The sequence below is a fragment of the Condylostylus longicornis genome, unplaced genomic scaffold (genome assembly GCF_029603195.1).
Source record: "Condylostylus longicornis isolate FDR11 unplaced genomic scaffold, ASM2960319v2 ptg000009l, whole genome shotgun sequence".
Lineage (NCBI taxonomy): Eukaryota > Metazoa > Arthropoda > Insecta > Diptera > Dolichopodidae > Condylostylus > Condylostylus longicornis.
Genome location: NW_026577978.1, coordinates 4,552,618 through 4,573,897, shown reverse-complemented (window position 1 = coordinate 4,573,897; position 21,280 = coordinate 4,552,618). Strand labels below are relative to the sequence as shown.

Genomic DNA, 21,280 nt, shown 5'->3' with positions numbered 1-21,280 from the left:
AGATTGCTGCGATAAAGTGTTAGTTGATCGCAACTAAAAATAAAAATATAAGGCCTTCAATATATTCTCGAAATCTATTTTTTCGAAAAGTTTGAATTTCTTGCTTCAGTAAACTGTTTACGCTATATCTACTTACGTGATTTCACGTATTGTGCAGATGTTGTTACATAAATATTGTCTTCTATTGTGGATAAACGTTCATACTGCCCTAGAAGATATATAAATCAGCTCGGCTTGAAAGCTCAAATATTCTAGGTATACCTCTGAGTCGACTATATCTAATTAAGAAACATACTCTATTTAGGCCCCACACTCTATTTTTACATATCTTTCTTTAAAATTCTTGTTAAAAGGAATGAGAGTGAATAGTAGAACAGAAGTAAGGACAGAAGGACGAAAAAACGTATTGTTTGAAGTGAATTTGATTTAAGAACACGGAGTGTAAGAAGGACTTAATGAAGGAACGTGAAGTGATTAGAGACTGAGACTGACGAAGGAAACCGAAGTAAAATAGACTGAGCGACGACAGAAGTTGACTGAGCGAAAATTTTTAATATTTTTTAAATTAAAAGTACAGGAAATGATAACAGGTAGTTACTGGTTATGGCTTGCTCCAATATTCTTTCATACCGAGCCCAATTTTATGGAAACGTGTCTGTTATTTAAAAATTTTCTAAAAAACTAAAAAAAATTTACATATGTCCTTACGTCATGCTTATATATGATGCTCCCTTTATCATTTTATATGTTGTTATATTTCATTTGTGTATGTATGTGTTTTATTATAATGAATACTAGCATTTTTTTTATTATAACAAAAATAAATATTCAAAAAACAGAATAGGTGGCATGGTGGTAAAATTACAATATATTAAAAGAGAAAGAGAGTTAAGAAAGCGTAGTATAAAGTAAACGAAAACATTAAAAATAACAATGCCCATGAGCTTTTAAAATTGGTTTGAGAAAATGTGAACAATTTAGAAAAAAAAATTCAAGTACCCTAAAACAACTAAAAAAGGATATTATTATCCTGAAAATGTTATAAGTAGGCCAATTTATTTTGTTTTCTCGTATAATTTTTTTTCACTTTTTTTTGCCTCTTTTGGTTTGTTTTGTAGAATTTATGTGGTCGTGTTACATCGCACTGATAAATGCACTTTACATGGCAAAATATTATTTTTTTCACATTTACAATTTGTTTTCTTTTTTATAGTATATTTTGTATAGTATGCTATAGATGAAAGATACTAGAATTTCTTTAAGGTTTTTTAACCCTTTCGCTATGTTGTGTGTTTGTTTAACAAAGAGGACTTAACACGTCTTTTAACAAAAGAATAATATTTATTGCATATTTGTTTAGTTATAAATAATTTTTTTGCATATAAACAACGTATGTATTAGTAAATAGGATGGGTTCTTGTCATTATACAAATTTCCTTCCGAACTGGTATAGTTTAAGGATTTTTTAATATTTGTAATAAATATTAATCATGTAAACAAGGAAATGCAACAAAAAACTCAAGTATACTTTATGGAAAAACAATTAATTTAGAAATATCTTTCACACACTCGGTTTAAAACATTCTAGCTTACAAATGAAAAGAGAATATAAAACTAAAAGGTCATTGTATTCATGAATTTATTCTAAAAAATTTTTTCATTTTCTCACATATCCTTAAAACTGTAATTTATGAAGTTCATTACTTTTTAGTTTTTAAGTAAAATTGGGTGAATAAGAAAAAAAAAAAACAAGAAAATTAAAAGTTAAAAATTTTTTGTTCATTTTTAATTTAAATGGTTTTTAACACTTTCTTTTTAAAAATTGTAATGGGAGTTCTTCATTAAAGAATATTAAAACTTTTCCCCAAATGAAAACAAACATGAGAACTAAGTGCTGTTAAGTGATTTGAAAGTAGTTTTTGCCTTTTTTTTCATCAGTATTGTAAAAAATGGCGACGTATTATTGGTGATAAAGTGAAGAGTTGTAGAAAATTGTATAATGGAATTGAAATGAGGTTTCCTCTAAGATTTTTTTTTAATTTGGGTTCTTTTCCAATTAAATTTAAAAATTATTAGAGATTTGAAGGATTATGAACAGAAATTGAATTTGATTTTTATCTTTATGAATTTTTATCTTTAATGAAGGCCTTTACTTGAATTTTATCATCTCAAACTGTTATAAACACAACAATATACAGGAACAATTCTTCTTGACTAATGAGTGTTTTCCAAGTACAAGACAATAAAACTCAACAATGTTTTGTATTAAAATTTTACAAGGACAAGTTGACAGGATTCTCCCTCTTTTTGCAAGTGACAAGAGAGTTACATTGTAATCATGATGACAGCCCACAATATCCAATAAAAATGAAGTTGGTTTCTAAAAATATGGTGGTAATACCTGTTCAAGGGGCTTCTTACACAAAAAAAGTCTTCCGTTCAAGGGACGTTTTAGACAAAAAACAATCAATACGAGAATTTGTTAACTTTTTAACAAATTCTCTAAATTAATATTAAATACTCTACGGATAAAATAAATATCTTAATGTTGCTTTGAATAACTTTAATTTTTTTTTTTAGTTTGACCATATATGTGGTTATTCCAGTAATATAAGGATAGTATAGTAATTAGTAATTGTGGCGGGAAAAAGAAGCATTTTTGCAAATATTAATAAGTTTAAAATGAAATTTTTCAACGAAAAAGGTTATTGTCCAAATCAAGAACGAACAAACCAAATAAAAAAAAAATATATTTCCAAAATTAATTTTTTAAAATTGATCAAAAAACAATAAGGAAATTGTGGCTTAACACACTAAAATTAAAAGGAAATTATATTTGGTAAATTCTAGAAATTTTTTTGGGATTCAACCACAATATTTAAATGTTCTTATAATGTATACGAAATTTATACAATAACAGAATGAAGTTATTAAAATTTTTGGATTTTTTAACTGAAAACAACCAAAGCTCTGTGGAATAGTTGGATTTTAAATTTATCGTAAAAATTTAATTTTAAAAATTAGATGAAAATCAGCCATTTTCTGAGACTACCAAAATTAATTCGAATAAAATTTTTATTCATAAATGAAATTCTACTTCATTTTATAGCATAAACATTAAGATATCAAATTAGCCATTACTTAAATTTTAAAATCTAATCTCTTAATCTGTATAATAAAGCACATTATAATTAAAATTATCTTGAAAAATAATTTAATATTTCATAATTCTAATTTCTTATGTAGTAATAAAACAACCATTAAATTAAAAATCAACCCAATTTTTTATAATAATTTCGAATTACTTAAAAATTCCTCGCAATAAACATATATTATATGAGCCTATATATTGTGTCTTACTATATTAGGCAAATAAATCATTATGACTATATTTAAATAATTATAATTATTTCATATATGTATGTAATACACTTAGGAATAATAATTAATAATAAATTTTTAAGATAATTTATTGTCTTCATTCTTGTGCTTCCACAACTCCCCCGTGTTCCCACTTCACATTACCCGAAACATTTTTATTATCATTTAAAACTTTCTCAAATATAATTCAGAAAAAAAATTACAAAATTATTTTCAAAATATTTAAAAAATAAATATCAACACTACTTATATAACACCTACACAATGTAATTCCAGTCAAATTATTATTAAATAAACTTTTAACTTAAAAGATAATTATTATTACTCGAGTGTTAATTATAAATTCATTAAAGAAATTAAGGCCCTTTGTACTTAACACTTATACTCTACTAAATAATAAAAGCTGTTCAAGAACTTTTCTTTTAATTCTTTTTATATTGAAAAATATTTTGATTATATTTTATAATAATAATAATAATAAAATTACTGAAAATTCTCTATTAATATAATAATTACGATAATAAATTTAATAAGTGCCAATAAATATTTAAAGAATCTCGAATGAATGCTGAAAATATTTAATATTAAATAATAAAATATTATCGCCTATTAGTTCAATTTTGATCTATACGCCACTTCTATGATTTTTGACTTGAGAACACTGTCACAAATTTCTGAGTATGATCTTTTAGAATATAGAATCCGTTTTCCGATATCTCATTTAATTTTATAAATATGCAGAAATTATTTTGTTTCACCTAGATTTTGAATTCGATTTGGGACATATTCTGATTCATTTTCGAAATCTTTGGTATTTAGATTAAATTCATATAAATTTTTTGAAAAATATTTCTGCTCTGTGCATAAGTTCATGTTTATTTATCATGGAACGTAGCTCATCGAAAATTTTCTTTTATTTTGCTTCTATATTGAAAGTATACCAATTTTCGTATGTAATTACGTAAATAGTATTATTGTAGTTATATGTGTGTCATAAAGCAATTGTTTCCTTTTTTTCCTGTAATATTAGCCTACGGCCATCCTGTACACCTATTATAATACGTGTATTCAAAGAATTCTTGATACATACAAGTCATACAAAGGGAGCATTTAAGAAAACAAACAAGCGGATATGAATCAAGATTACGCTATCTTAGATCTTTTCTATAAATTTGCAAGAAACCTGCGTCGATATGAATCGAAAATTTGTACTAAAAATCTGAAAACTGCAATAAAACTTCTAACATAAACTCAATAAAATCCTGTCGTACAAGTATTGAAATAAAAATGCTATTGTATGTTCAAATGCGATTTTCTCGATTCGAAAAATATGTTGTATGGGCTAAAATTGCAATCAGCCGAAGCCGACTGTTGTACAGAATATAACATTAAAAAAAATATGCTCATATAATTATTTAAGGATATGACAAATTACGTATTTTATTTTATACGTAACCTTTAAAAGATCCTTAACACCAATATCTATATTATGTTTATAAAATTTAAATATATTGTAAAATTTTATCTAGAATCTTTTTTTTCTTTTAATTTTCCTTGTTATTTTTTACGTCTTCGTTTTGCTTTTATTTTAATTTATCCTTATATATCTAGAAACTTTATATGAAAAGTAGCTTTTTCTTGTTTTAAGAAAGGAAAACTTTTATACTGTTGTTGTTTTTTACTTATTAAGGATTTTCATTCTAAGAAAATAATATGAGGGAAAAAAAACTTTTATAAACTATCATTGTCGTCATTACATGAAAAGAACAACAACAACAACAACGAACAATATAACATTTTTTAATCTAAACGTTCATGTTTATCTTTATTAAAACATAAAAGTTTTAAATTTTACATCCATGTAGGTTCTCATATTCTATATTAATAGTATTATAAATGTAGCCGTGTAGTGTGCTCAAAATTTTTAAATTATTTGTCGCTCATATGAGTATATTTTATATTAAGTGCGTATATTGAGTGAGAGGGTATGGGAGTGTTTGAGCGTATACAAAAATGTCTCTCCATTTACATAAATATTTCTTAAGTAATAAGAGAACAATGTTAAGCAATTATTTATATTGTCACTTTTTGAGTTAACAGTAAATATATGTATATATGTAGGTATATATGTAAATGTAAATATGTGTACCAGTGCTATTTATAGCTTGTATTTTTTAATTGGTTTGGGATTTACACAATAATATTATGTAAAGTTTCTTTTAATACGGAAATGCCACAGGATGTTAAGCTGTGAAAAAAACAAAATTAAATTTTTTAACAAATTGGTAGTTTTTATCTTATTTGAGCATAATTTTTAGCACTTTTCCAAAAATTTTTTGAAAAAAAGTGCTTATTAGTTTTACTCTGTCCGTCCGTCCGTCCGTCCGTCCGTCTGTCCGTGTGTCTGTTTACAAAACTTCTACATTTTTAAAGATAGAAAGCTGAAATTTAATACGTACATAGATCTTTACTAGAAACTTATTTTCGTAGAACAAAATTTTTACCTATCTCCCCCCCTATAGAAGTTATACCCCCCTAAAGCACTAAAAATGGCCTATTTTAACTATTTGTTGCAATGAAACCATAAGCATTTTTGAAATTTTGCAAACGCAGAAAGGCAGTGGCTTGCTTCCCCTACCGCGGTATACTATAGCTAAACTTTAGAAAAACAAAATGGCCGCTCAAATTTACCGTTATTTAAAGTCATTTTTTTCCAAATTTTTGATGTCGTTTTTCTTCTAGACCCCAGACTGTAGAAGCTTGAAATTTTAGGAGCTTTTAGATATTAATAAATAGTTCATTTTGTTAGAAGAAAATTTTTTTCCATCTCCACCCCCTCTCAAGTTATGGCCTCTTGAAATTTGTAAAATTTGCATTTTTGACACCTTATATTTCTGAAACCGCAAGCTTTTTCAAATTTCTATAAACGCAAAAAGTTAACGGTAAATTCCATGACATTAAAAAATATAATTATTTTTCTTAACTCACACAATTAACCCTTAAAATCGAGCATTATGTTAACCCCTCTTTATATTAATTTTTGCCTTATTTCAAAGACTGCATAAATGGTTCATCCTAAATATATGCAATCCTAGAAATAGTTTCGTTTATAAATGAAAATAAATTTTAATAGTGTGGTGGATATACATAGACTATTTTTAAAAGCAGTATTTTCACTTGTTGAAGGGAAAAGTGCTACAATACAAACCATTGGTTTGACCCAACTTTATTTTTGTTATATTTTGAAATAAGCAACAATACATTACAAATTAGGATGTTTTTAGAAAAATATAACAAAGTAGGTCAAATATTTTTTGCTGTCACTTTTTCCCAATAATTTGGTGAAGATTGCTTTCACTGAAGACAAAAATTAAACTATTCAAAATTGATTTTTATACAGGGATAAGTAGAATTTGAAAACTATTCTACAATTTAGTAACACAGAGAGTAAAATCATGTTATAGTTTTGTTGAATAAATAATTTTAGTTCTTAATTCTTAGTAAGAGAAAAAGGACCCGTATGTCCAATTACGCTATACATTAGACTAGCAAGAAGAACTATCAAACTAAAAAATTAAAAGTTTACGATGCTAATTTACGTTCTGAGAAATAAGAACATCTACAGCGTTTATCGAAACTGAAGAACTCTCTTACACCTCAAGAACCTCTCCAAAGATTCCTTCAATAACTCCTCCACATTGTAGTAAAAAGAGGTCCCTAAAGCGCGTCCTCAAACAAGGGCAATATCACAGAACATGTTCCATATCCTCTATTTTTGAGATATCGTTGTGTCCCCAACAGACATTATTATAAAAAATTCTTATAAAAAATTAATTTAGTAGGTGCAAATTTACGAAAATTACGAATCCCATTGGAGTTATTTAAAAATTTTCTACAAATGACCCATTAGTTTTATTCTCTAACGAAAAATATTAATTTTAAATATTTTAAATTTTGGAATTAAGAACTTTTCATAGTTCCTTTATTTGCTTGACTCAAATGCAGAGGTTTTGCTTTGCAATTTACAGGTTTTATGGAATTAAAATTATTTTTAAGTTAACAATATTTCTTAGGATTATCATAGTATTTTTATGATGTTATAGATTAGATATTATACTCGTATTTTAAGATTGTCTCTAAAATCTTCTATTAATAAAACCTTTAATGAAATAAAAAAGATTTTTCCTTTAAAAATTTTATACATAACTTTAGCGAATTTTGTCCATGAACGCTACAGGATAAAATTTCTACTTGTTGGTATCATCAAATAAAATAAGATCTAAGTAAATATTTTATTATCCTTTTTATTTTATCACATACAAAGTATCAAATTTTTCTTCAATCCTTTATAAAATAAATAAATATTTATCTTAAAAAATATTTTATTTTTTATTACATAAAATTATTCGAAAACTTTCATAATATTCAATATGTACCAGATAATAATTTAGTGTAAATTTACATGTCATATGAAAATTTGTGGGTATGTATTATTAAACATGTGTATGCGACTTATATGTATAATTATTTAAGACTTATAATGTGTATAAGAAAAAGTTTTTAACTTATTATAATTTATTGTCTAACAATGTATGAATAGTTGTTACGTGAGTTTAAAATAGTTTAAGAAGAATAACTTTTACTCTTATGAAAAATTTTCAGAAATTTAATTTTATTTTTTTTTTTTCAAAATTTCAAGGATTCTGCTTACATTTTTAATAATTAAAATTATATAAAATAAGAAGTGATATTTTAAAATAATTGCTTAATATTTTAAGAATACAAGACTTAGAGGTTAAATGAAGGGGATTTAGCAGTTTCTGAACATAAACTAATAAGTTATATAGTTATGAAAATTATATAGTTAAAGTCAAATTGTTGCCAATTATTATACACTTAATGATATAGAAACATGGGGGACTGCAAAAATATGTGTAATTAATTATACACGAAATTATACCAGGAAGATTATAGACAGATTATAGGAAGATTATAGATTTGTACAGCCGGGTAACATTGCACCGCAACTACGTATAATCATTTACTGTGCCTCCTCCTCCCTCTGATTTCGGGTATGTCCTACAACACCCGCTCGAGACCCACCACAATTCGGGCTAGAGGTTGTAATAATTTTATAAACGCTCGTAAAACTCCTAAAAATTCAATATACTGAGTGTCCTTAGTATAATACTTGAGTATCGTTTTATTTGCATATTAATGTTATACTTTGAATAAATAAGCGAAATTTTCTATAATTCGTTAAAAATTACAAAATATTTTGGATACTAATTTGTTAAATTGTTTGTTTAAGAATATTTTTTGAAGAAGACTTACTTTGGACAAAAAATTTCATAAAGTGATCTATGTGGATTTCAAGTATAAAGAATTTTTTATGCTTGACCGCTCGATTGCATTCAAATTTGGAAACGAAAAATACGGACATCACTAAACATTTAAAAAATGATTGCACTTATATCAAGAACGGCTGTATTTAGACTAATTTAAATAAAGGCTTTTGGTAGCAACAGCCCCAATATTTAAAGAAGTAAATCAGCTAATCTTATATCAGTTAATCTAAATATTTAAAGAAGTAATAAAGCTGTCTAAATTTTCAGATTTCCGAAAAACTTTGGAATTCGCATTTTACTAAATTATTTAGATTTTCGAAAATTTTCGAAGTTTTAAAATATTTCCGAAAATTTTCGAAATTATTTGAAAAAATAATTTTTCTTAAAATAATTTTTATTTTAAAAATTTTATGATTTCTTATAGAATTTTTTTTATTGTATTCTATAAAATTTTCAATTTCATAATTTCAAAAGTTTTTAATATTTTTAACTTCACATAGCTAGATACTTGAATAATATTAAATTCCACTTAATGGGTCTGATTCCTGCTACATCTGAACATCAGTTAACAATAATTATAAAGATAATTTCTTGTTTACAACTTATTTTAAACTTTCAACTTAAATAATTAATTCATAAAATTTTCCTCCAATTAAAACTCTAATTTTTCTAACAATGAGAAAAAAAGCATAGCTAATAAAAAAAAATGTCATATAAAAATTATTAAAATTATTTTAAGGAATCATAAATTTCACTTCTCTCTTTGCTGTGTCCGAATAGGAAATTTCGGATTTTACGAAAATTTTAAATGAAAAACTTTTGTAGTAAAAAAAACAAAGCAAAGAATAAAGAGCCAAAAAATTTCTATTCAAATTTTATAAATATTGAAAATATTATTGAAGAGAGGAATTATAAAAGAAAGAAAGAGAGAAATATCCAGGTGTATATAGTAAAAAAAAGGATAACCCTCTTAATTCATAACTTGTTATACCTTTAAAAATAACTTAATTTTCCCCTTTTGAATATTAATTGAAAATAATTTCAATCTAAACACCTTTATAAAATTTGTCGTCCTCTTTTATATAATTTCTTCTTTGTTTCTCTTCTGTTTCAATTTTCTTACGTATATCATTTTTTTTATTTTTATAATATTTTTTATTATCCTTTAAATTATATATTTTTATACAGAGTTACAAATAAGAACAAGGATATACTGAGCTAACAGGATCCTTCGACATTCTTTTTTTTTTTGTTGTGTATTTGAACGGACCTGAACCAGTTAGACCTTAAGTTAAGGTATAATATCTTAGTAGATTATAATCTTAAAATTTGCGTTAACAAATTCAATTAAAAAAGACTTTTGTGTTTATTTTTTTTTTATGCTTTCTTTTTTATGTATTTTGGGTGTTGTTTTCCGTTTTTCGGTTCTTTTATTTTACTAATCACAAAATAAACTCGCCTTTTTAACTTTTTAATAATTCTAATAATAATAAAACAGGTGTATAACAAGATTGCTGAAACAGATCCTTTTTTTTGTTTTTGTGTTCTTTTGGTTTGTTAGTTGTTTTTGTTTTTATGAATAATTACTGAGATCTTTTTAAAAGGAATTTAATGAATTTAAAATTATGATTTTTATAGTATTCTTGTTTTTGTTTAGATTTTTGAATTATGTGAATGAAAAGAGTGGGAAATAAAGGCACATTTATAATATTAAAAAACAAATTGTAGAAATGAGATAAAAGAGAATGAGATAACAAATTAAAAAAAAAGTATAGAAGAGCATAAAGATTAACTTTTCATTTATTAACATGATTTTTTTCTTCTTGCAATTTTTTCATTTTATTAATTTTCTATTTTATTGTTGTGTTTGATATTAAACAGTATTTCTCAAAATTATAATCTGGATAAGAGCATGAAACTTAAATGAACAGTTGAGAGAATTTAAGGTGGTATTTAAAAAATTCGGTAATAGTTGGCCAAACTAATAGCTATAATAGCTGATGATAATTTTCCAGTTAAATCTACTACAAATGCGAAAAAAATTTAAAAATAATTATGGAAAGGAAATATGAGAAAAAATTATTTTTATTCGTATAATATGAACTGATTAAAAAGTCTCTTTCTTTATAGAGTGCCGACTTAAATTATATCTCATTATTAAGCATGAAGTGAAATTATTAACTATGACACTTATCTCAATAACATGATACATATCTTCAATAAAATATTACAAGCCAAACAGGGTTAAAGGTAAAGCCTTAAATTAAATTTTATTTTAAATTCCTGAAAAATCCTTTTAGGGTTAGCCATATTGTTTATTATAATTTATTTGAAAATTCATGACTAAAGAAACAATTCCCAGAATTAAAATGGAATAAGGAATTTTACTTGCGGATATATGACCAATTTTAATAGAGAAAATGTTCTTACTAGATTTATAGTGCATAGATTCGTCAAAATTAGAGTTCAACAATTTGCAAAATTAATTTTTATCCAACATAATTATCAAATTTTATTAAAATTATTAAATTTTCAAAATTTTTATTTAACCAATTATTTAAATAATTTATTACAATTAATTTTGCTTTAATTGCTGAAAATGTATATTGACATACAAAAAATTCAAATTAGTTTAAAATTGCATACTTTTAGGGAACATTGTATATTCTAAAATAGACATTTTATTTTGAATTTATTAATGTGAATAGGAGAACAGAAAAATAAATTAATTAATTATCCTTGCCATTTGGAATAAAATTAAATTTTGACAAATCCTTATATTTATTTTAACCCTAACGCGCATAATTCGTGCAAAATTTAAAAAAAAACGTTTAGGAAATTAAAGAAGGGTATTCGGATATCCTTTTTTTATTACTTTTTTTTTACATTCAAATTTTAAGTTTTAACTCGAATATATAAAAAGTGATTTTTATTTCATTGAAGAAATTTTATATTCTGTCTCCCATCCTTTGAATGCTTTCTTATCCCGGACTTTATGAAATAAAAGAAAAAAAAAACAAAAATATGTTTTTACAGCCCTTAAAATCTGAAGTTGTAAATTAAAATCTTCTTCATTAAGCAATTTTTCTTTTGCTTACTTTTATATTATTGCTTTATTGCTCTTTTTATAGTACGATCCTTTGTCCTGTTTTAATAGTAGAACTCTTTCCTATTTATAGAATTTGAAAAAAGAAGATTTTTATATTGACAAGATAGGTGGGATATTTAATAAAAATATCCTTAATTTTTTTAATATTGTTAAAATTCATTTTTTTAAACATTAAATTTCTTATACAAGCAGAAAAGGGTATACTCTTAGTCACACAAAAAGGAAAACAAAAAAATTGTTAACATCAGATAAAATTTCATAAAATCAAATAAAATTTTTAAAAATTATATATGTATTTTGAGCAATTTAAAATTGTTTTTATATATTTCAAATTACTCGGACTGGTCATTAGGTAAATAATATTTGGTTGCAAAGTACAAAGACGCGCTCCTCTCCACGGACGTGTTTAGTATGTTAAAGTTAAAAATACTGTTTAAATATTGTTAACAATCTTCAAAAATCAAAACGTTCCAGGTTTCGGTGGATGATGAAATGGTCTTTTTATTTACAGATGTCGCAGTACGAATTTTGATGTTCTCAATGAGTTTTGGTGAAATAAATAGAATCATTGAGTAAAAATGTACAATTTTTGGAAAATGTACCAAAATTCAATTGTACAAAGTTTTGAATACTCTGAAGTTAATGGCTCGAAAATTTTATTCAGTCAACAATAACGCGGAATTCAATATATTCGAATTATCTGTCTCACATTTTAAAAATCTCAAAACCTTATTGATCATAATTTTATGGAGCAAATGGAGTTGATTTGTTACCTAAATACGTCCCTTATTACGAGACCTATATATACAATGTGCATTGTATATTTTCCCAAAATATAGCTGTCCTTTTTTTCTTGTTTTTTTGTTATTCCTTTTCAAATGGGTAATTTAATGGACATAATAAATTTTATAATGTTTTATCATTAAAAAATGATATCAAGTAATTATCCTTAATGTTGTTATTGTAAAAAAAAATTATGACTTATGAGAACAAAATGTATTCGAAAAAGTTATGTAATTATGTTGTAAGTGTGTAAGTAAGTAACAAGTTAATAAAATTTGAAACAAAATTATTATTATTATATGAGAGCATTAAATGGGCTCTTGTTGTTAATTAAATTATTATTAAAAAATTCTTTTATAATTAACTTGTTACTTATTTGGCTTTTAAATCGGGAAATAAAAAAAAGAATTAATATTTAATGAAATTTAGTGAAATAAATGGCATATGTTATAGTTGGTAGTTTAAAGAATCCTGTGTAGAAACTCTAATTATTTAGAACCTTATAAATAAGCTGAATGAATATGTTTTTCACTTCAATTGCTTATTTTTCATTTCTCAATCAAATATTATAGAGCATAGAGCTGGTAAAATTTTCCTAAGATTTTACGGAAAATAGTGTAAGACTTTCCAATTATTCAACTGGACTAAGATGATAATTATTCTATATAAAGCTTCTAAAGCGTATTTCTTTAAAAAAATTTTTTTCATTTCAACTAAAAAAAACTCTTCCCTTTCTGCTCATCTGACAAAATGTGTTAAGCGCCAAAATTAATAAAAATCAGTTTTTATATGATTTATATTGTTTGTACCAACGACTATACTCTGGTAAAATTTTATGGTATTAGTAAAATATTTAAGCCATTTACATGCTTCAATATAGTGAAAATTCACAAATCGCCCTGTAGCAGAGATTTCCACATAAATATTCTGCAATTATTTGATTATGGCATAACATAAAATTTTTCTCACAATTCAATTTAAACAAATTTTACTCTTAAGAAGCTTGGCCTTGAAAACTTTTAAAGTGTTACCGAAAAAGTTTTTTGTTTTTCTTTAAAAATTTTTGTGAAAGAAAAACTTTTTAAATATTTAAAATAAAAATGTTTGGGTAATTTTTGATACGAAATATAAGATAAAGGTAAAATCAATTAAGTCTTCTGTTCTGTACAAAAAAAAAACCTTTCTGATTAAAAAAAATAAAACTTTATTTCACTTAAATTAAAAAATTTTGCAATTGTTAGGAATGGTAATTGAATAATTGAAAATTAAATGAATTTATTTTTCCATGTTCTGTGTATCTTTAAATTTTGGATAATATTGAATTTTCACTTTCATTCTCAAACATATTTGAAAACAAAAATCAATATTTACACATATTTTATTATGACAAATAATAAAAATTTATAAAAGAGTAACTTTGTAATTTAGAACGTAATATGTAACACCCGTTTAGGAATATAATTGCAGCGATTAAGCACAGCTCTAATATATTTTTGTATAATACACGAGTGAATTAGTAATCAGTGCTGTAACGCCCATGTACCCTCTATAAGATTATCGAAAATTGAAAAAATTGTTATATTTTGTATGAAACCTAAATATTAAATTTCAAAGATGTCCAAAATATAGGGATTCAAAAGAATTTTCACAAAATTTGTATTATTCTAATATTTCTGTTCTTATAATAGCCATTTCGGAAAATAATGTTTCAAATAAACAGTTTCTGAGATAGATAGGGCTACAAAAAATTACATAATTTAATTTTGTTATTCATGTACTTTTGAAGGGTCAACCGTTCGAATTTTAGAGAAATTTTTTAATGTTTTTAATAGTTCTGTAAATAGAAAAGTGCTTCCGCAATAATAATAATTGTAATATTAAGGATAATATACGAATATATTAATATTTCAAATCCTTGTTATAGAATTTACGAAAAAACGCATATTTAAACATATCCTAATACCGTAATCAATAAGACATTACAATTTCCACTAAAACAATTGATTTTGTACAATTTTCCCAAATTCTCTTAAATATTTTAATGTACAATATTTTATATTCTCATAGAGGGAAAAAAAAATTCAATTAAATTTGATTAAAATTAATAAAATAATGAAGATCTCTATCTTTTTCTTTTTTGCATACATTTAGGATGAATTTTTCTTATTTTCATTACATATTTTCCTAAATTTGTTATACATATTTTTTAGAAAAAATAAATATATTTCCTATGATACATACAATTACGACAATATTACACACAAATAAACAAAAACAAAAATTTTTTTTTCGGATAAGAAAATCCTTGTAATATAATTATGTTAATATCAAAAATTCAGGATACAATACTTAAGTAAAAGAATTTTTATATTAAACAATTCCATTAGGAAAATCAAATTTCTAAACCAAAAATTAAAAAGGGATTTTGTTTATAATTTAATTTTTTTTTTTTTTTGTTTAAGGAAATTTGAATAAGAATCCCTACGTTTATATTCTAATAGACTTTGAAAGAGACATGATAATGTTTTCAATAATAAATTCGATTAGGGAATACGCGTATGGTAATTTTTTTAGAGAGCAAATAATTAAATTCAAGTTTGAGGAAACAATGAAATGTTCAAAAGTATAGGTGTACCCGAATAGAGGAGGATATAATTTACAATTTATATAAAATGAGATAAAATTATGTAAGATGAATTATATAAGATTTTCAAAATTATTTTTATTCTGAGCGAAAATTTAAAATTAAATTTTAAATATTAAAAATTAAAATAATTATCGGAAAATTCAAAGATCTGAATGAATATAATTCAAAAATAATTTAATACAATTCGATTTACATAGGAAATTTTATGTAGGAAATGTGCTTACGGGTGTAAATTATGTGTAATTTAACCAGATTACCATTATAAAAATCGCATTACGAGTATATATTAGTAAATTTTCATGCAAACTGAATAATATTTCTAGAATTTATATTAAATATAATTTCTAAATTAAATTCAATATTCAAAATATTCAATATATCTACTACATTTGAAATTATATTTTTATAATTCTATTCATAGAAATCAAAATCCCTATATCAATTACTTTGCAATTGATATTATTCAATAATAAACCTTAAAAAATCTTGTATTCATTTCAAATTGTAAATAGGTGTATCATGTTTGAGTAAAATTTTTCTATTGCATTGTAATTAATATTATTCCATTACTGAATTATATACGACGAGGAATTATGGGCGAGGACATTAAAGTATTTAATTGCATATTTTAAAATATAATTGAATTTTTTTTAGTATATGAATAAATTTTAATTATATTCAAATTTAAATAATTATTTAATATTGGTATTTAAATTGAAATTTATTTAGGCGTACATATTTTTTCGGGTGAGGGCCGGACGGTTTATTTTCAAATATTCTACTGATATTGAATAAATTTTAATTTACAAATTTAGTTTGATATTTCTTTTTCCCCGAATCCACTAAAATTTAGATTTCTAAATATTATGCAGGCATAAGAGGGAATTTTAATATTTTAATAGGCAGACATTCTCGAATTTGAACACTACATTTTAAAGGGTATGTGACGGTGTAAAAGAGCATAAAATAGCACATTTAAAGTTTCTAGAGTTTTTGGAGTGCTCATCATTAAATTCTACTGTAAGGTTATAATAAGACTATATGACTATATCTATAAGCCAAACTGCCTATGTTAATACTTCAAATGACAATAAGTTTTCGGCAATATTTTAATTGAATTTAATAACAGCTAGAATTTGAATGTTATATCGCAATAGTATATTATTTTCAATTCTGTGATATTCAAAATTCCATGTTTTTTGAAAAATTTAAACGCCTTTATTTTGATAATAATGCATGTGAAATTGAAAATATGTTTTTCTATTCATTTGAATAAAATCATGGGTAAAATTTAAAAAAAATTTTTTATTAATAATTTTAATAATTTCATTTTATACAATGCCTACAGCAGTACGTCATATTAATTCAAATGTCATAATCCATCATTTTACATTAAATCATAACTCTTATATTTACATTGAAAAATTCATAGGGTACTTTAACAATATTGTATTTATGTAAATACAAAAATAATTTGTTTATATATCAATAGAATTGAAGTCGCATAATTTCTAATTTTTTTTTAAATAAACATTATTCATTAAAATTCATTTTATTATTAAATTTATTCAATAATTCTTTATTTGGAATATTAAATTTTACCAAAAAAAATAATGGACGTGTAGGCATACGAAATTCATTTTAAAATTCATATATGAAAATTTTTGTAATTGATTTCAAATTACTGGAAATTTTTTTAATATTCTATAGATAATAAATATATTAAAATTTTTTTTAAATAGAATTCGTATTTTTTTTCAAAAATTCCTGAAATGGAGCGCCGTTTGTATTTATATATTATGTGAAATATTTAATTAATAAGAGAAAGTAAATTAAAATCTAAAATCACTAAAGAGTAATATAATATAAAATTATTATTGAATTCAGAATAATTTAATTAATTTTCAAAAGTTCAAAGTGCCCCTCTTTGTGAATTTCAAAAAATTTGTGAAAAAATTAATATCACAATTACGAATTTTTTATAAGGTAAAATTAAATCTCTACATAAAATTCTACATACCCCTTAAATTCATAACACGTACAAGTATGTACGAATAATTTGAGAATTTATAAAATAAAAGTTTTTAAAATGTTATGCACGCAATCAAGAATGAGAGATTATATTCACCTTGTGTATAATAAATATAAAAAAAAAATAAATTGTTCTCAATTTTTTGTTGATATTCTCTAAAGAGAATTATATTTATTCTCTCTTAAAAGAATTATCAGAAAATTAATGTCATAGTATGTGACTCGATCTTTTATAATTTACACTCATTTTTAATAGCATGGAATATATGTGAAACGATTCTCAAGTAAAAAAATTATTTAATAAATTAATTAATTAACTACACTTAATTAAGGGTTAGAAAAATAAGTTTCGTACAAAATTTGGAATTATATATTTTAATAATTAATCTTTTAACTGATTGCAATTGTTCACATTAATCATTTTAAATTAAAATTTGATTTATTATAACTAAAATTAATTTAAAACAACATCAAGAATTTCAAATTTGAGCATTACTACAAAATAATGTGACACACTAAGCTTTTATCTACCCAAAATTTTTTAGAATTAAAATATTGTTCATAAAATTATAAAAAGAACAGACGAATCACAAGAATATTTTAAAAATTTAAAATAGTTTCTCAAATTCTAACATTATAGTATTTGTTTTCTATTTTTGAGAACTAAGCTGATTAAATACTCTTTCTTACTAATAACAATATTATAAATTCAAAAATCATATTGCTTTAAGTGGGTATATCTGGATGAGATTGTAGATTATACAATGTAGATTTTAAGGGAACCGAATGTGGTGGGAGAACCGAGTGGCAAGTGAGATATATGTTGAATAGAATCAAAGGAATCTTATTTTTCAGTTGATCATTTCAATTATTAATCAATTATTTGAATCCTACATATAATAAATAAGATTTCAAGAATTCACTGACAAAAAAAAATTGATTTCGGCTTCTGTACTATACTTCCTTAAATTTCAAATTAAAAAAAATTTTTTTTAATTAAAATTTGGTAAAATTATTAATAAATTATAATAATATTATAATTAAGTGTTATAACACTGATTCAAATATAATTATAACATTTTAAAAAAATCTCAATTAGAAGCAATTCAATTGCATTATGTTATGATTGGATTATTGAATAATTCTCTTTATAATTGAAATATTCTCTTTATTGAGAATTATTGAATAATTCTCTTTATCAGCAAAAATTTGCAAAGAATTTGTTCTATCAACTCATGTATTTGCGTAGTATAATTCTATTATAATTGTGATGTTTTTTTTTGAAAGTGGTATAAGTCAAATTTTTCATATATTGAAATATTTAAGAATTTGGGTTTGAATTAATTTAAAATTATTGCCAGTAATAATATAATTTGTTTATTTTATGTTTAAATAGAATTCTTTTGGAATTATGATAGCAACTGTGGAGAGAAGGTGTCTATAGCTCATCAAAATTACAATTAACTTAGTCTTTTTAAAAAGTGGACTTTAACACTTTCAAAAAATCCAGTTCAATTCTTATAACTGTTTGGCATACATGCCATTTAATTAAATTTTTTCATGAATTTCTTAATGCTAATATTAATTTTAATTTAAATTAAAAATTATTGCAAAAATCCTTTACCTATACAACATTTAAGTTGTAAATTTAATATTAAAAAATTTTATGAAAAAAAAAATTACATTAAAAATTTTAAATTCTCCTGTTTACCTTATTTTTGTTCAAATTAATTATTTTTTTTTTGTTAAAACAAAAAACAAAATTTGTTAACTTCAAAATTCCAACAAAAAAATATTTGTTAAACTTTTAATAATCAAATGAGACGACGCATTAAAAAAGAAAAACAAGAAAAAACATAAACAAAATCCCAAAATAATTCTTAAATAACAAAACAAAAAATATTTACCACCTGTACCCCATAGGATTTGTAGTAATGTAGCGTACTCAAAGCTACTCTACATATAACACTAATTAGCTACTCTTTTATACTAAATAATAAATATTTATTTACTTTTTTTTTAATTCCTACTACCATTATAAATATTGTATGTTACATCATAACTCTCATTAGTAACAAGGCAAAACAAAACAAAAAAATTAAAAATAAGAAAGTTTAATTAAAAAAAAATAAAATAAAAAATTTCTAGATACTTTTTTTTCTTAACTCAAATTTTTACTTAGTAAGTATAAGAAAATATAATTTAAAACAACAACTAAAAAAATAAAAAATGGGAAGGAGAAATATTACAGAAAAAAAAAACAAAAACCCATAAATCATTTTCTTAAGGAAAATTTAAAACAAACTTAAATTTTAAGTATATAGTAATGGCAAATAGAGATTCTGGGAAGAATATAGTAGGGTCTTAGGGGGTTTTTTTGGTGAAACAAAACAAAAGAAAAAAATACTAAAACCAAAATATGAGAAAAAATAAAGAAACTAAAAAAAAATAAGTGAAATTGAAAAACTTACTTTAGTTCTTGTCCATCGATAATATCACCAGATTCCTGAAGTTTCATTGCATACAATCCTTGTGCGAATTCCTATGGGAGAGAAACAGGGAAAAATATGAGAAAAAAAAATATTAAATGAATGTTTTTTTTTTATTTCTTTTTTTTTCTCCGCTTCATTCCTTCATTAAAGTAGAAAAATTACAGGAAAATAATTTTAAAAGAATGTTTGTTTGTTTTTTTTGCCCCTGTTTTATTCCTGTTCCTTAAGTTTTTTTTTTAAATTAAACTTTTAACTATTTTATATATTATAAAAGAATTTTCAGTTAATGACAATAAAATATTTTCAGAGATGGTATTTGTACTAAATGAGTTCGAATTTATGACAATTATTATTTATGCTCATGAATGTTAATTGTTACAATAATTATACATTAAATGAATGTAATTATACAATAAAGAATGTAACAGTAACAGAATATGAGAATTTTCAAATCTTGTGTCAAATTTATCAAATACTTGTGAATTATAATTTTCTCTCTCTCAATTTGAACCAAAAAAATTGAATTTTTTCTCAATTTGATTTTAATACATGCTCTTACTCTTAGGTTATGCATAAAATCTTCTCTGTAATTGTAAAACCAGAATTAAAGCGGTGAACAGCAACGACAGACGATTTCCGTTATTAACCTAGAACAAGAACGGAACGACGAAATCAAGTTTGCAGTGTCAGTAATTTATCTCTTGATTCAGGAGAGTCCCATTTGAAAATATGTGTATTCTATATGAATTCTAATATTTCATCGCGGAAGAAATCGCTCTTATTCTGTTTTCAATATATAAATTATAACGACAGGATTAGAAAAAATAATATAGTATAATAATGAACTTTAAAGAAAACTTAAATCAGTATATCAGGTGGACTTATATATCTGTATTGAAATTTGAATATGCTTTATTATATAAGAATAATAGTAATTATTTAAATGAGAATAGAATAATTTTTTAGCGAAAGAATTGAAAAATTTGATCAAAACTTACATAATACTAAGCGATAAAATACTATTAGAGTGATAGTAATAATTGGATGTTTCATGTTTTATAAGCGTATAACGCACCAATGCTCCTATTGCCAGTGAATAGTTAAGCGTAATTTTGAAAGCAAACAATTTATATGCGAATTTTTATTGTAAACGGAACTAAGAGCTTGCAAACGTTTTGAAGAAATTTTTTATTAAAAAATTACAAATCGACAAGAAATAAGTGTGCATAAATTCTCCTCCCAGCTATTGTTATTTTGTGACGATTAGTGTTACAAGGACTTTTATACATTTACGATATTATTACGATATTTTACGATATTGTTATGATATTTTACGATATTAATACGATATTTGAAATATTCTATTTTAATTTTTTTTTTTTAATTTTAAAAACTCTTACACTATACTGTAGCACGAATTGGGCTTAAAAATTTTATTATAAAAATTTAAAAAAATTTTTCTCGTATATGAAAATCTCAATCTTTGATA

At 23.7% G+C, this 21,280-nt stretch overlaps 1 protein-coding gene across 4 annotated transcripts in view; it reads right to left on the bottom strand.

Annotated features, from left to right (window-relative positions):
- Nucleotides 1-21,280, bottom strand: part of LOC129618573 (nitric oxide synthase) — a 199,967-nt gene that overhangs the window by 24,351 nt on the left and 154,336 nt on the right. For all 4 annotated transcript variants that reach the window (XM_055533403.1, XM_055533406.1, XM_055533404.1 and 1 more), the window contains exon 17: nt 19,771-19,841. In XM_055533403.1, coding sequence (XP_055389378.1) covers nt 19,771-19,841 — 71 coding nt within the window. The remainder of the gene's footprint in view (nt 1-19,770; nt 19,842-21,280) is intronic.